The sequence below is a fragment of the Phalacrocorax aristotelis genome, chromosome 1, assembly GCF_949628215.1.
Source record: "Phalacrocorax aristotelis chromosome 1, bGulAri2.1, whole genome shotgun sequence".
In the NCBI taxonomy this organism is placed as follows: Eukaryota; Metazoa; Chordata; class Aves; order Suliformes; family Phalacrocoracidae; genus Phalacrocorax; species Phalacrocorax aristotelis.
In genome coordinates, this window is record NC_134276.1 from 211,327,480 (window position 1) to 211,339,704 (window position 12,225).

A 12,225-nucleotide genomic window follows, 5' to 3' on the forward strand; every position below is an offset into this window, starting at 1 on the left:
CCAGCTTGTCCCATCCAGAGGTCACCGCTATACGCGCGACAGTTTGTTCTAAGCAGCCCTGGTAGCACCTCTGCTGAGGTTTGCAAATTGCACTTTACAGTTCTTGCATTGGGGATATGCCCATCCCCTCCATTTAGTGAATTTACACCACTTATACTGGGCTTGCTATTTCTTATTTCCCTTTCAGAACTGCTTAAACAGTAGGGCACAATCCCCAGAAGATCACAGACTGAGAAACACTCAGCCAGAGGGAAGACTGAGGAAGGAGTTGGGGGTTAGCATTCCACCACAGGTGTCCAAAAGTCACTGGCAAAGACGGGAAAAGCTCACGGGTGACACAATGCAGAAGAAAGTTCTCGGCTTTTCTAACAAACAGAAGTCTTCGAAAAGGTATGACATCTGTGAATCGTTAGGGGCAAAAGAAGCAGGTGGCATTTTAATTTGGTTTGGTTTGCATTTTAAAGTATCACTTGATTAGTTCTCGTGACAAGTCATCCCCTACAGTTCCCGACTGCCAGGACAGGCCTCTGTAACGCGCCGTTAAAATGCTTAGGAAAGTAGTGGCTCCGTATGGATGTTACTGGTTAGCAAGGATAGTGTGGCTTTTAGAAACACACTTGAAATTAATTGAATTATAATTATCCTCTGGTTTTAATTGTGTGGGTTGTATGAAGGATGCATAGATCAATTCCTATCCCCGTATCTTTATCATCTGTAAAATTGAGGTGGTGTAAAAACTCATTATTGCTTCTAAAAAGCTTTACGTTTAAAAACAGCTAATTATTATCAAACTGGCTGGTACGGGAGATATCTGAGGAAAATTTTGTTGTTTCAGGAAGCAGTATTGGTAACTCAGCTTATGGCACTGTGTCATCAGCGCCCTAATGAATCAGTCCCAAGGTGTCACTAGGGAGACCGTGCTCTTTTGACAGCAGTGGCCATTTGTGACTGTTAAAGAATTCAAAACACTTTGCAGGGAAATGATCATGCTTTTGGGGGATGTTTTTGTTGTTATTTCTGTAGATGTTCTTTCTAGCAGCACAGGGCAAACCACGTTAAGTTGGGAACATACTCTCAGCCTCAGTCTGCGCTACAGACATCCAAGCAGCAAACTCTTTCCAGGAAAGATGCAGTAACAGGACTAATCCCTACAAATCCCTACAAATGCAGACCATTTTGTGAGATTCCATGGTCTGTTTTAGATCCATACAATTGTCTCTCTCCTCAACGTTCCCCAAAGCAAGGTCTCTACTTCACAACCCTTGTTTCTGAGATATTTTGGCTATATTCAAATTGTAGGTGAATAAACATAACAGAGACACCCCCCCCAAACACCAAATGGATCCCGCTGGATGGTAGAAAAGGTCATAAAAATATATTTTTTTCTTCTTGTTTTATGAGTAGAGAAGATAAATGGTCGAGCATAAAGTATTGTGCTTCTAAGTTTGAGTTCATTATCTTTTATTCAACACAGGCAAGAAATCTCTCAAAGTTGTCACTAAATGATCGTACCTCTCTGTTGTCAGTTTGATCCCTGCAGGATGTGTCCATCTCAGAGAAAATACCCATTCAGGTGCATTGGCTGCCTCAGCAGAGAGCTCAAGGATTGAATGGGTGATGGAGTCTTCAATATCTACACATCTCTGAGGGTGAATCCAGGGGGAGCCGCATTAATAAAAATGCTGCTGCATATATCTTACTGCTGAATAAAAGCATCATTTTCAGATGTTGTCAGTCTCCCGCCTGACACAGATATTAAATTCACATAATCTCTCTTTAAAAAGTGCATGTGTGAGTAGATTTTGAACCACATTGTACCTTGCAATGAAATTTCATTTTTTAGAACTGAAAAGCAGGCAGGTGGTTATGAGCAGGTCTTAAGCTATTTCTCCAGCCTGAAATGTAAGTACTGTTTGAAAACATTTAGGGAAATAGAACATCTTGGTAGGAGCTGCAGCAACTTTTCATAAATTTATTTTAGCTGCATCAGTATTCTGAGTTACAAGGATTATAACTTAGCAGAGAGACTCTCACTGGGAGAGGGGATTGAAGGCATCGAGGCAGCAGCCCTGTGAGTTGACAGGGATTCTAATATAGCCACAGAAGTTTAGAGAACAGATCAGAGCAGCTGGGTGGGCTGATAGAGAGGATCAGGGCAGCCCAGAGGAGCAGTAAGAGGATCCAAATAAGTGGATTAGTAGCATACCAAAGCACACATTACTTTTAGTTTTCAAACTCCCATTGATTTTAGTGCAAGTGCATTTACTAATATGTGGCAGGAGAAATGGAAGAGGATCAAGGCCGAATCAAGATGCAGAGAGCAGCTCCCTGTGGCAAACTGGAAACGGTGAGAAGGCTGGAGTGGGGAGGCACAGCATAATGTCCCCATATCAGTCTCAGTCAGGGCTTAAAGGAGGATGGCTGTTGTCTGGGCTGCTTCATCCCGCAGCCTCAAGGAGCTGTCTCATGTTGCTAAATGCTATTGTTCCTGCAGCTGATTCTGCATTCATTTTCCATCCGTAGCTCCAGTGATTGACTCTTTCCATGGCTGCACTCTTACATCTGCCTTCAGCTGCTGTGACTGAAGCAAACTAGCCCTCTTTGAACTCCTCCTAGCAGGGGACTGACTGGGCTGCTGGATCCTGGGCTGAGCTTGCTGCCATTTGTGCCTGTAGCCTTCATCAGAAATGGGACCGCTTACCCTAGCTGCGCTTGGGCTATTAACATTGACTCCTGAACTACCCAAACCTCAAACATGCCCTTTCCTAGAATGCCAGCCTGGCTTTACACTTCATCTCTTTAGACAGAGGTGGTAGTGATGCAAAGACACATCCAGACTAAGATTTCTAAGCACTATTACTCTTTACATAGCACCAAACCCAAAGTTCTAGGCAAAATAATGAGCCCTACTCACACTGCCCTCAGTTCCCTTGAAGCGTCTCGGGCTGTAAGTGGGAGGCAGGGCAAAATTTTTGCAGCTTGTGATTTCTCCATGCTGCAGAGAAGCACGAGACATGCATGTACGTGGTCAGACTTTTTTTAACCTTACACATTAGCTTTCATACAAGCCTTGTTGAGGCCTTTTGTTCTTTATCCTCCAACCACATGTGTTGCTTAGACACCTCAGTCTCCCCACCCAGTCCTCCCAGAATCCAAACCTGAAAACTGGTTTGTCGTAGGGAGGAGTTAATACCTTAATATCCAATTATCCTACAAGTATTTAATCAGAGTGGATGACCATCAAACTTTGACTCTTAGACTGTGCTGCCCTTCCTTGCAGTCTTAGTGCAAGCTACACATAAAACGGCAGAGGGGAGGAAAAGCCCAGCCTTACAGTCAAAATAGGGTTTGCATTCTGATACAGAAACGTACAAAGGGTTTGTAACTGCACGCACAAAGAACACTTTGTACATAGATTCAGTTATATTCTTTATTGTTGAAACAGCTCTGGAATGTTTTGGTCTCCCTGAGCGGGCAAACAGATGAAACCATTGGTCCATCCTATAGTTTTTTTCTTTCAAATTTATATGAGGAAGATTAACCAGCAGCAGAATGGACAAGAAGCCGTTTCAAAATAGTGTCCCAAAGTAAAAAGAGAGTAAGGATAGACATAAGATGTCAAGTACCATGACTAAAATGATACAGGAAGAACTTAAGGTGGAATCAGGAATCGAGTTAAACTGCGCTCCTATGCGTCGGACTGACTTCTTCAGGACATCCAGAAACTCCCCTCTGTAATGACCCGCTCCTCAGACATGCCACCATGAGGAAAGCTCCCCGAAAGCCAGGGTTTGTAGTAAGACAGCATGACGCCAACATGACCTAATGTCAAGTTGGGAGCTGAGAAGAAGTACTGCCTATGGATTTCGTATGACCACAAAAACATTGCTGGAAACCTGCAAGGGAAAAACGCTTCCACAGTTCATGAAATCCTCAATGACATTCATTACACACAACTAACCAAAATAGCTAACCTATTAACCTGTCACCTATGTGGCTCCTGATGTCCAATTTAACTCTTCACCCTTCTCCTGCTTCCTACTACTGCATGGAACCTCTTCAGCCTCCAAGGCAAGTAGTCATCATGGTGCTACTAATATGACAGTTGGCAGCCTCTTCCTACTTCACCAGGCCTCGCACTGATTTCTTGATGTTAGACTTAAAGCCTGAGATCAAATCATCCACTTTGTAAGATGTCTTCCAGTATTATTTTTCCAACTAAAAAGCTTAAGGAGCTCTTAGTACACCCATATAATTCTGCTCTGCTCTAGGATTCTTCAGTCTTCTGTGTCCTATACCATCCTACTTTCTGAATAATAATCAAAATATTGTAATTCACTGGACACACCTGTGAGCCTGGAAGCAAAGAAAAAGCCTGGGACATCTTAAGAGCACTGCTGCTGTTAATACTGAGGTATTACTAGATTAATTATATTTAATTGGTTAGCTCATGATCTAGCACCTGAAATGAAAAAAAACCACAGCATTTTACACACCAGAAAATTATTGGGAAAATTAGTATCAGTTAGAATGGGGAGGGAGTAATTTGAAAGTAACCTGCAGCATAATAAAATGGTAACTAGGAAATACCCTGGGATAATCATACTGACTTTGAATATGTTGCAAGATAAAGCCCGTATTTACTTGCCTAATTTCATGGCATTTTGAAAAACACGTTGCTCAATTAATGGCTTGATTGATGAAATACTTTGTGACTATTCATGAATATATACAAAATGCTCTGAATTTTCCACGTTTTCACCAGAAAAAAGGAACTATGTTTATAATCGTTAATAACAATTGGTATTACCCTTAATGTGCAATAATAACAATCCCATACTGAGATATTAACTGAAACAAAACATGAAATTAAAAGCTGACCACCCCTTGGAGCCAGTGCGCTTTATCCTAAGTCACTTGGCTGCCAGAGGGAAGCAGCCGGTGACTATCTAGGGTGACACAAGGCAGCCGTTCTCATGCAATACAGACGACTTTCACCTCTGGGTTTCTCCAGCTGGAATAACACCATGGCGGCCCATGACAAATGAGCAGATGGTCCCACTCCAGTTTTAGGATACCCACCCCAAAACAGGCTTGCAACTTACTGTACACAGGAGCCTCTGAGCTCTTGAAGTAGTTTTTTTCTAAGTCATGGCTGAGAAACACTAGCCGTACGGGAAGGAAAGCTTGGTTTTCAGCTACTGGATCCTCCTACATGTTGTATGGATAACCAGAAGACTTTGACCTAAAGTCACCTTGTCCTAGTTTCTAATTCACTTTTATGCAGATGAGATGGCAGGATATTCAAACTGGCTAATACTTTCATAAATGAAAATTGCAAGATTTACTCATGTAGGTAACCATAATTGGGTTGGCTTGCAGGACCAGGCTCATTCTGCATGTAGAAAAGAGCAAATCTCTTTAATTCACAAGAAGCAAAATAAGAAATACTACTAAAAAGGGGATGTGCTAACTCTCATGTTACTTGAAACTGCAGTGTGCAGTGTTCAGACTGAAATGTCATTTCAAATCATGAGTGTGCCTTTAAGCAAAAAAAAAATCCAACCCAGAGAAGAAGAACTAAAAGGGAAAAAAGAGCAGTTGATAAAACACTGCCATCGCTTTTTCATAAATTATACCCCAAAATGTTTCACAAAATTGAGTAGCAGAGGAAAACAGAAAAGACCTTTTCATTTTTGTAGCACATTCCTTTGGCAAATGCATCATGTGAGTTGAACAGTAAATGAAGGCCTTATGCTTTATAAAAATTCTCCTATTGTCCCAGGAAGGATGAGAGTCAAACACAACAGTTTCAGCAGTGCTCTAAGTCTTGTAAATAAAGTTAGCAGACAGGAATCAGCAGACCGCTTGGCGAGGAGGGGAAAAAAAAAGAAAGAAAAAAAAGAGAAAATACTCTTTTTGTACACAAAATTTAGGGATTAGGGATGCTGCTGCTGGGTTTCAGACCTGACTTCACTGTGCTGTACCAGAGATTAATTGGATCCACACAATTTAGCATATGACATCCATCTACCTTTGCTGCTTCAGCATCCTCCCAAAAATATATAATGCAGGATTTTAAATAGTACGTTAGCCCAGTTTCCTTTCACAAAGTCTTACAGCGAAGTTTAGGAAAATTCCAAAAGTAGCGTATTGATTGCCTCTGGGATTTTCCACTTAGCAATTTAATAGAAAATTACACCCTTACCCAATCTGTGAGGTTTCCATAACCTCCCTCGTGAATTTAATTTTCCAGAGTCTAATAAATTTCACCATTAGGCATATTTTCTGATATTGCTTCACCATTAAGCCCATTTCCCAAATTTGCTTTTTCAGAACCAGGTATACTCCCTGTCATGGCATCTGGACTACACCATGCACAAGAGAATTCAGGTTTGGCTGTGTCTGCACACACAGTTAGGATATAAATCACTATCGTTAATATTCAGTTGGCTTTCCTCTCACTAATTTTATGTCATTACTCCAAGTGATAGGGTCAGTCAATATTACTGGAGCTAACGGGATTCTCCTGGCTACTCTGATGAGAGCAAGGGAAGATCTGCATTTGCATCTGTTTGAGTAGGCGTATGAAAGTATCACATACTCTTCTCCTTGTCATAACACAGCCTGACTACGCTTAAAACACAAGACGACGATCGGGAGCTGTGTTTTCAGTTATCGGTAGTCATAACTGTAAAAGCCCGGGTCCTTCCTCTACAGGCAACAGGCAAAAGCACTCTTGACTGTAAAAAAAAAAAAGGTATACCACAAGCTAATTCAGGCAAAAGCTTTCTTGACTCTAAGAAAAACGCTACAGCAGAAACGAGTTTAGTGCAGTAAGTGAACTGGAAGTACGGCTGAGGGCGTCAAGTGGTGAATAAATCAAAGCACCAGTTGCAGCTGTGTTTGGGCCATTCGAATGGCCACGGTGACCTGCTAGTGACCATCAGAGGGTGGCCTGATGGGCTCCGCCTCACTCCTCGGGACGACGGGGACCCTCTGCCCCTTGCTAGGGCGATCCACGTGTAACTAACGCGGGCGAGGCAAGGCTTGGTGCCCTTCGGTGCAGCGCGCTCCTCCAGGCCTCGGTCCAACGACGCAAGGGGCACATCCCTGCGCTCATTCCTGTAAAACACGGCAACAAGCAGCCGTTAGTGTCCGCCGAGCCCCACTTTGGGGTTTTGCCTACTTTCCACACGCCACAGCCCCGCCAGCGCCAAGCTGAACTCCATCCCCGCCGGACCTCGGCCCGGGGACGCCTCCGGTGCCGCTAGACAGGGGCGGGCTCCCCGCTCCAGCCCCGCGGGGAGCCCGCCGCCGCCGGCCGGGCCCACGGGCAGCCGAGCGGCCCCGAGCGCCCGGCGGCAGCGCAAGGCCGCGCCGAGAGGCCGCCGCTCCCTCACGGCCGGGCACCCCCTCGCCCGGCGGGGAGCCGCGGGGCGGCGGCGCCGTCCCGGGGGCGGGAAGGGGAGGCTGTGGCGGCGGCGGCGGGGCACGGCAGGGGGAGCGCGCAAGTGCCCGTGAGGGGTGTGTGTGTGGGGTGTGTGTGTGGACGGGGGGGAGCGGCGAAGCGGGAGGGGGGACACAAAATGGCGCTGCCCTCTCAGCCCCTCTCCCTCCAGCCCCCCGCGGCGGGGCCCGGCGGTGCCGGCCGCCTTCCCCGGCCTGTCTGTCGTGTGGCAACGGGCCGGCCTCGGGGTGGCGGCTTTACGGCCGGGGCTGGCGGAACCGCCGCGGGGAGCGCCGGGCTGCGCGCCGCCTTCCCCCAGCAGGTGGCACCGGGGTCCCGGAGCCGGCGGCGAGACATTGCGGGCCGCCCTTCGCCGCCGGGCCGCGGCCGCGCAGCCGGCGGGGGGGAACGGCGGCGGCGCTGCCCGGCATCGCCCCGCGGGCTCCCCCCGCCGCACCCCGCTTTCCCTCAAAGTTTGGGGCGGGAGGTGCGGGGAGGGGTGGGGGGTAGACCGGAGCCAACTTGTCCCGGATCCCTTTATTCACCGCCGGAGCCGCCGTCTCCCAACCCCCGCGTGTTTTTGCTGATTAAAGAGACGGACCTTGGTCCTGCCGCCGCCACCGCCGGCTTGGCCGCCCGGCCGCCCCGCTCCTTCCTGCCCGCACCATGGAGTTCACCCAGAGGAAGAGAAGCAGGAAATCCCAAAGCTTTAAACTGATTAACGAAGGTAAGGCGGCGGCGGCCGGGGGGCGGCGGGGGCGGCCCGGGCTTTGTTCCCTCGCCGGGGGCAGCCCGGACTTTTGCACCGGGGGGAGCGGGGCGTTATGAAATCGCCGGTGCTCCCGCTCCCCCCGGCGCCTCTCCCCCCCCCCGACCTGTTATTTAACTCCGCAATCCTGTGGCTGAACTCCCCGAAACCATTGCACGCCTTTTATTATTTTTTTAACCCCCCTCCTTTCCTCTTTTTAATTATATTTTGCATCTCTGTTACGTGTTGTTTCAAAAACAACCCCCGCAAACCCACCCCAGAAAGGTGGACGTGGGTTTGTTTTTTTCTTTTTTTTTTTCCCCAGGGAAATCTTGTACAAAATAAAGTTGGATCGTGTTTCGTGGTAAATCCTGCTTTGGGCGGGGGGGGGGGGGGGAGAAAAGGTAAAATCGGGAAGCGAGCAAAAAATAATGACACTTGAGCAGCAACGGATCTTCTTAGTATTCAACTCCTGTGGATTTATTGTGTTTTGGATGGGTTTTTCCTCCCCTTGACTGCATGCATCCGCGTATTTCAAAGAAAAGCCGAATAGAGGTTGCTTTATTAAAAATCCACGCAGCTAATTAATTGTACGTGGGCTGGGGAGAGCCGCTGGCGTGTAACTTGTTCGCTCGGGGTGTGTTTGCTTTTGGAGAAGAGGATATTTCAGAAGGGATCACGGAGGGGAAATAATTGGATTCATGTCGGGGAAGAAGCCCAGCTCTGTGTTTCGGTCTTGTTGTTGTTATTTTTAATAATAATAATAAAAAGACACAGGCACTGGAAGGCGTTTTAACAGGTGGACTTCCCAGCCGTAGGAATTTATTTTGGCTCGGGCATTATCCCTTCTCCGGCCGATGAGATCTTTTTTGCCCTAATGGATCTGACTTGAGATCTTTTTTTCCTTTTGTGTTTCCAAGTATTGGATGGGAATATCTCCATGAAACACCGTGTGTGTCCTGCATGCCAAGTTCAAGGCAGGTGACTGCTTGGTGTAATGTCACACTTGGGAAAGGGGGGGACGACACACATACGAGTGTCAAGACTTGCTGTCTGAAGAGCGATGCCTTCGCAGGCGCTTGGCAAAATCACGTTTGATGCAAAGAAATATAAAGATGGAAAGAAAATCGCTTGGTAGGAATAGTAAATAATGACTGATATATCGCCATAGGGGGGGTCTGCAGCACTGCACATATTCCCTGTTAAAAACTAGAGGGGCAGCGATCCGTCAGACTTGACTGAAACGTATTGGAGGTCTGTATGCATTAGCAAACCTATCGAGGGTTTAATTTCTAGGGAGAACAGGTTTGGATTGCGGGGGGGTTTTGGTACCAAACACACTCCCAGCTCGGAGGCAGAGTTAGTGCAGGACTGGGCTGGAGCCTGGGGGCGGGGGGTGAAAGTGAAACATGTGGAGAAGCAAAACTGAAATTGAAGACACGGTTTTATTTCAGTCCTAATGGAGCTGTAAAAAGAATATGTGCACTATCAGAAATACATGACTATTTTGCCAATTCTCAGTTGCCACTCGTTACAGGTTTAGATATGCCTCAGTGTATAAGACAATCTACTTAACCTTGTTTTAATAGGTAAATTCAGTTACGATGGTACACTGTTAGTAATTCTTATTTTATCTGGGGTCTCTTGTACGTGGAAAGTCAATTAGAAAGCTACACTAAAAACACATCATAGACAGAAAATCATGTCTTTGTACTTTGAGAATGGAAGAGATAAAAATCACATTTTGCATGTGAGTCTGCACACGCATACTCTTTTTTTACAGTTGATTAGAAAGATAATTATGCATAAATAGTTGTCTCTTGTAATTGGCCTTTGCCTCTTGCTGGAGTCATTCTGTAATGTCACAGTTTCGTGTTTACTGTTTTGAAATTGATATGGATTTCGCTGCGCCTGGACTGTGACATCCGAGGCAGAAGGGGGAAACCAAAGAGAAAAGGGTATGCTGTGTCAATTCGTTGGTAACACACCATCTGTTAATGATGTGTGCCCGTACAGTGCTTATTCTGTCCCCCAAAAAAACTTCAGAACACCTTATTGAGATGATCAATAACGACCAGATCGAGAGGAAATCCATTCTTGCGCTAAAGCGCAGCCGCCTCTGGGGTGAAACATGGTGACTTTAAGGCAGCAGCTGTAGATCAGAAGAATATTGTGACCAGCTGGATGTATGGAGGGAAGTGCTAGCGAAGAAACCACGTGTAATCTGTATATCTAAGGACTGTGAGTCTGTAAGTCATTTAATTCCTAGTTTCCACATACTCACTCCTAGCAGATCTGGGAGACCCCTGAGAGGATGAAAATGCAGAGCGTGGTGGGTTGATCTTGGCTGGCCATCAGTTGCCCACCAAGCCGCTCCACCACTCTCTCTCCTCAACAGGACAGCTAATGACCACGGAACGCAGGCCGCATAAACCCCATGGTTTTAGCCTTATGAAAGGAGCCTTTACTTCCTCGACATTGTATCTCAGACTTCACCTTTAACCGTTTCACTTGTTGGGCGTGTTCGGTAGGCGGAGGAACCCTTTGCACCTCATTGCTGACCTGTCCAACTCCCTGCTGTGTTTTTTTCCCCCTCACTTTCTTTCCAGGCCCTTGCCTTTCTTTTGCGTCACTGTGTTAGGCTTGATTCTAGTTACTTATTGGGTCGTTCCTCCTCTTGTGCCCTCAAAACAGTTGTGCTGTACAAATAAACAACATATGACAAAAAAAGGTGGCTTCGAGGAGACATTTCTGATCCTGTAGCTGTTTTGTCAGAGGTGCAGGTGTGCTCCTCATAAGAAGAGGTACTGCTTGTGCCGCCCTCCATTTCTGTTGTGCCTTATAAGTGGATCCCCCAACGTGCTCTTCCACGAGTTAATCTCTACCTCACTTTTTGTGAGGCAGGTAAACAAAAAAACCAGTTTACGGAGGGAGTAGCTGAGAGCGTTGGGAACTGGGAGGGCATTAAAGGAGTTAGGTGGGGAGGTGGCTCTTTCAAGACACTGAATATATTGTTCAGTCTTGAGCAATTTGCCGAAGGACAAAGTGTGTGCCAGTAGCAGAGTCAGAAATAGCATCCAGGAGAGCTGCCTTTAGAGTTCTTTTTTATTCCTTGGACTTACCATTTCCTCTGTGCACACACGTGAACAAAGCTTTGGTTTTACTGAACACTTGCCTGGGACTACAGCAGAGACCTTCACAGAAGAATATTCTTTTATTTGAAATAGAAATTTGGTGGTGAATTTTTTTTTAATCCTGTAACATCTCTGAATATGAGGTGGTAGTGTTTATTTTTAGGATCATCACAGATGTTAGCCTCTATAGGTGAATATCCTGAGGTGTCCCTGATCCTCCGTTCTTCACAATTCAGAGGCCAGTGACACCAAGACAAGTCAGTCAGTCTAGCTGAACTGAGGCAGCCCTAAAGAACGTAGCTGATTTTCTGATTGAGGTGAAGTTTGAAACTTTCCCTTGGTCTCTGGGAAGGTAAAGTTTTCATTATAAATCTGCTTTCCATCTGTAAAGCAAGAAGCCAGATAATTGGCATCTGGTGGGATAATTTGCTGTGAAAATGAACACGGTAATTTAGGGCAGGCGTAGCTATTCCCTAAAATCTGTGAAATATTTGAGCTGGTCTCTCCACTGTGAGCAGAGGTTGTTTTTTTTTTTAGGAGGTGCTGATACGGAGCACATTTTCTGTGGTTAATTTGATGTACATGAAATAAACTGCAGATATATTGATAAATTACGTAGTAAAACTGTAGCAGTGTGTTCAGTGTTCATTTTTTCCAGATCACTTGAGTTCTAATTTTTTTTATCGTTTTTCATTCCAGATTACCATCATGAGATATATAAGATCTCTGACTACAGCAATGATGTTAATGGGGAGACCAAAGAAACACAACCAGTTTTTTTAGGTATGTGCTTGTGTTGATTAATTTCCGAGCAACATAGCGTGGCCATTTGCAATTAGGGAGGAAAAAAAATCTCTGTGCAAGCACAGGAAGCGCCTGCCATTGTTTAACAT

General features: G+C 45.9%; 1 protein-coding gene and 1 long non-coding RNA gene across 10 annotated transcripts in view; one reads left to right on the forward strand and one right to left on the reverse strand.

Moving 5' to 3' along the window:
* Positions 1-1,681: 1,681 nt before the first annotated feature.
* Positions 1,682-8,169, reverse strand: LOC142051883 (uncharacterized). Of its 5 annotated transcripts, XR_012658663.1 has the most exons (4): positions 8,052-8,169; positions 5,106-7,125; positions 4,349-4,462; positions 1,682-3,896 (listed from the first exon to the last, which is right to left on the reverse strand). It is a non-coding gene; the product is annotated as an uncharacterized LOC142051883 (long non-coding RNA). The 5 variants fall into 5 exon arrangements; XR_012658666.1 differs by having other exon boundaries at positions 1,682-4,462; positions 6,605-7,125; XR_012658665.1 differs by having other exon boundaries at positions 1,682-4,462; positions 6,209-7,125.
* Positions 8,051-12,225, forward strand: part of BEND7 (BEN domain containing 7) — a 47,501-nt gene continuing 43,326 nt past the window's right edge. For 4 of the 5 annotated variants that reach the window (XM_075081558.1, XM_075081559.1, XM_075081561.1 and 1 more), the window contains exons 1-2: positions 8,051-8,177; positions 12,032-12,115. In XM_075081558.1, coding sequence (XP_074937659.1) covers positions 8,117-8,177; positions 12,032-12,115 — 145 coding nt within the window. In that variant the 5' untranslated portion in view covers positions 8,051-8,116. The remainder of the gene's footprint in view (positions 8,178-12,031; positions 12,116-12,225) is intronic. The other variant, XM_075081560.1, reaches the window with a different exon arrangement.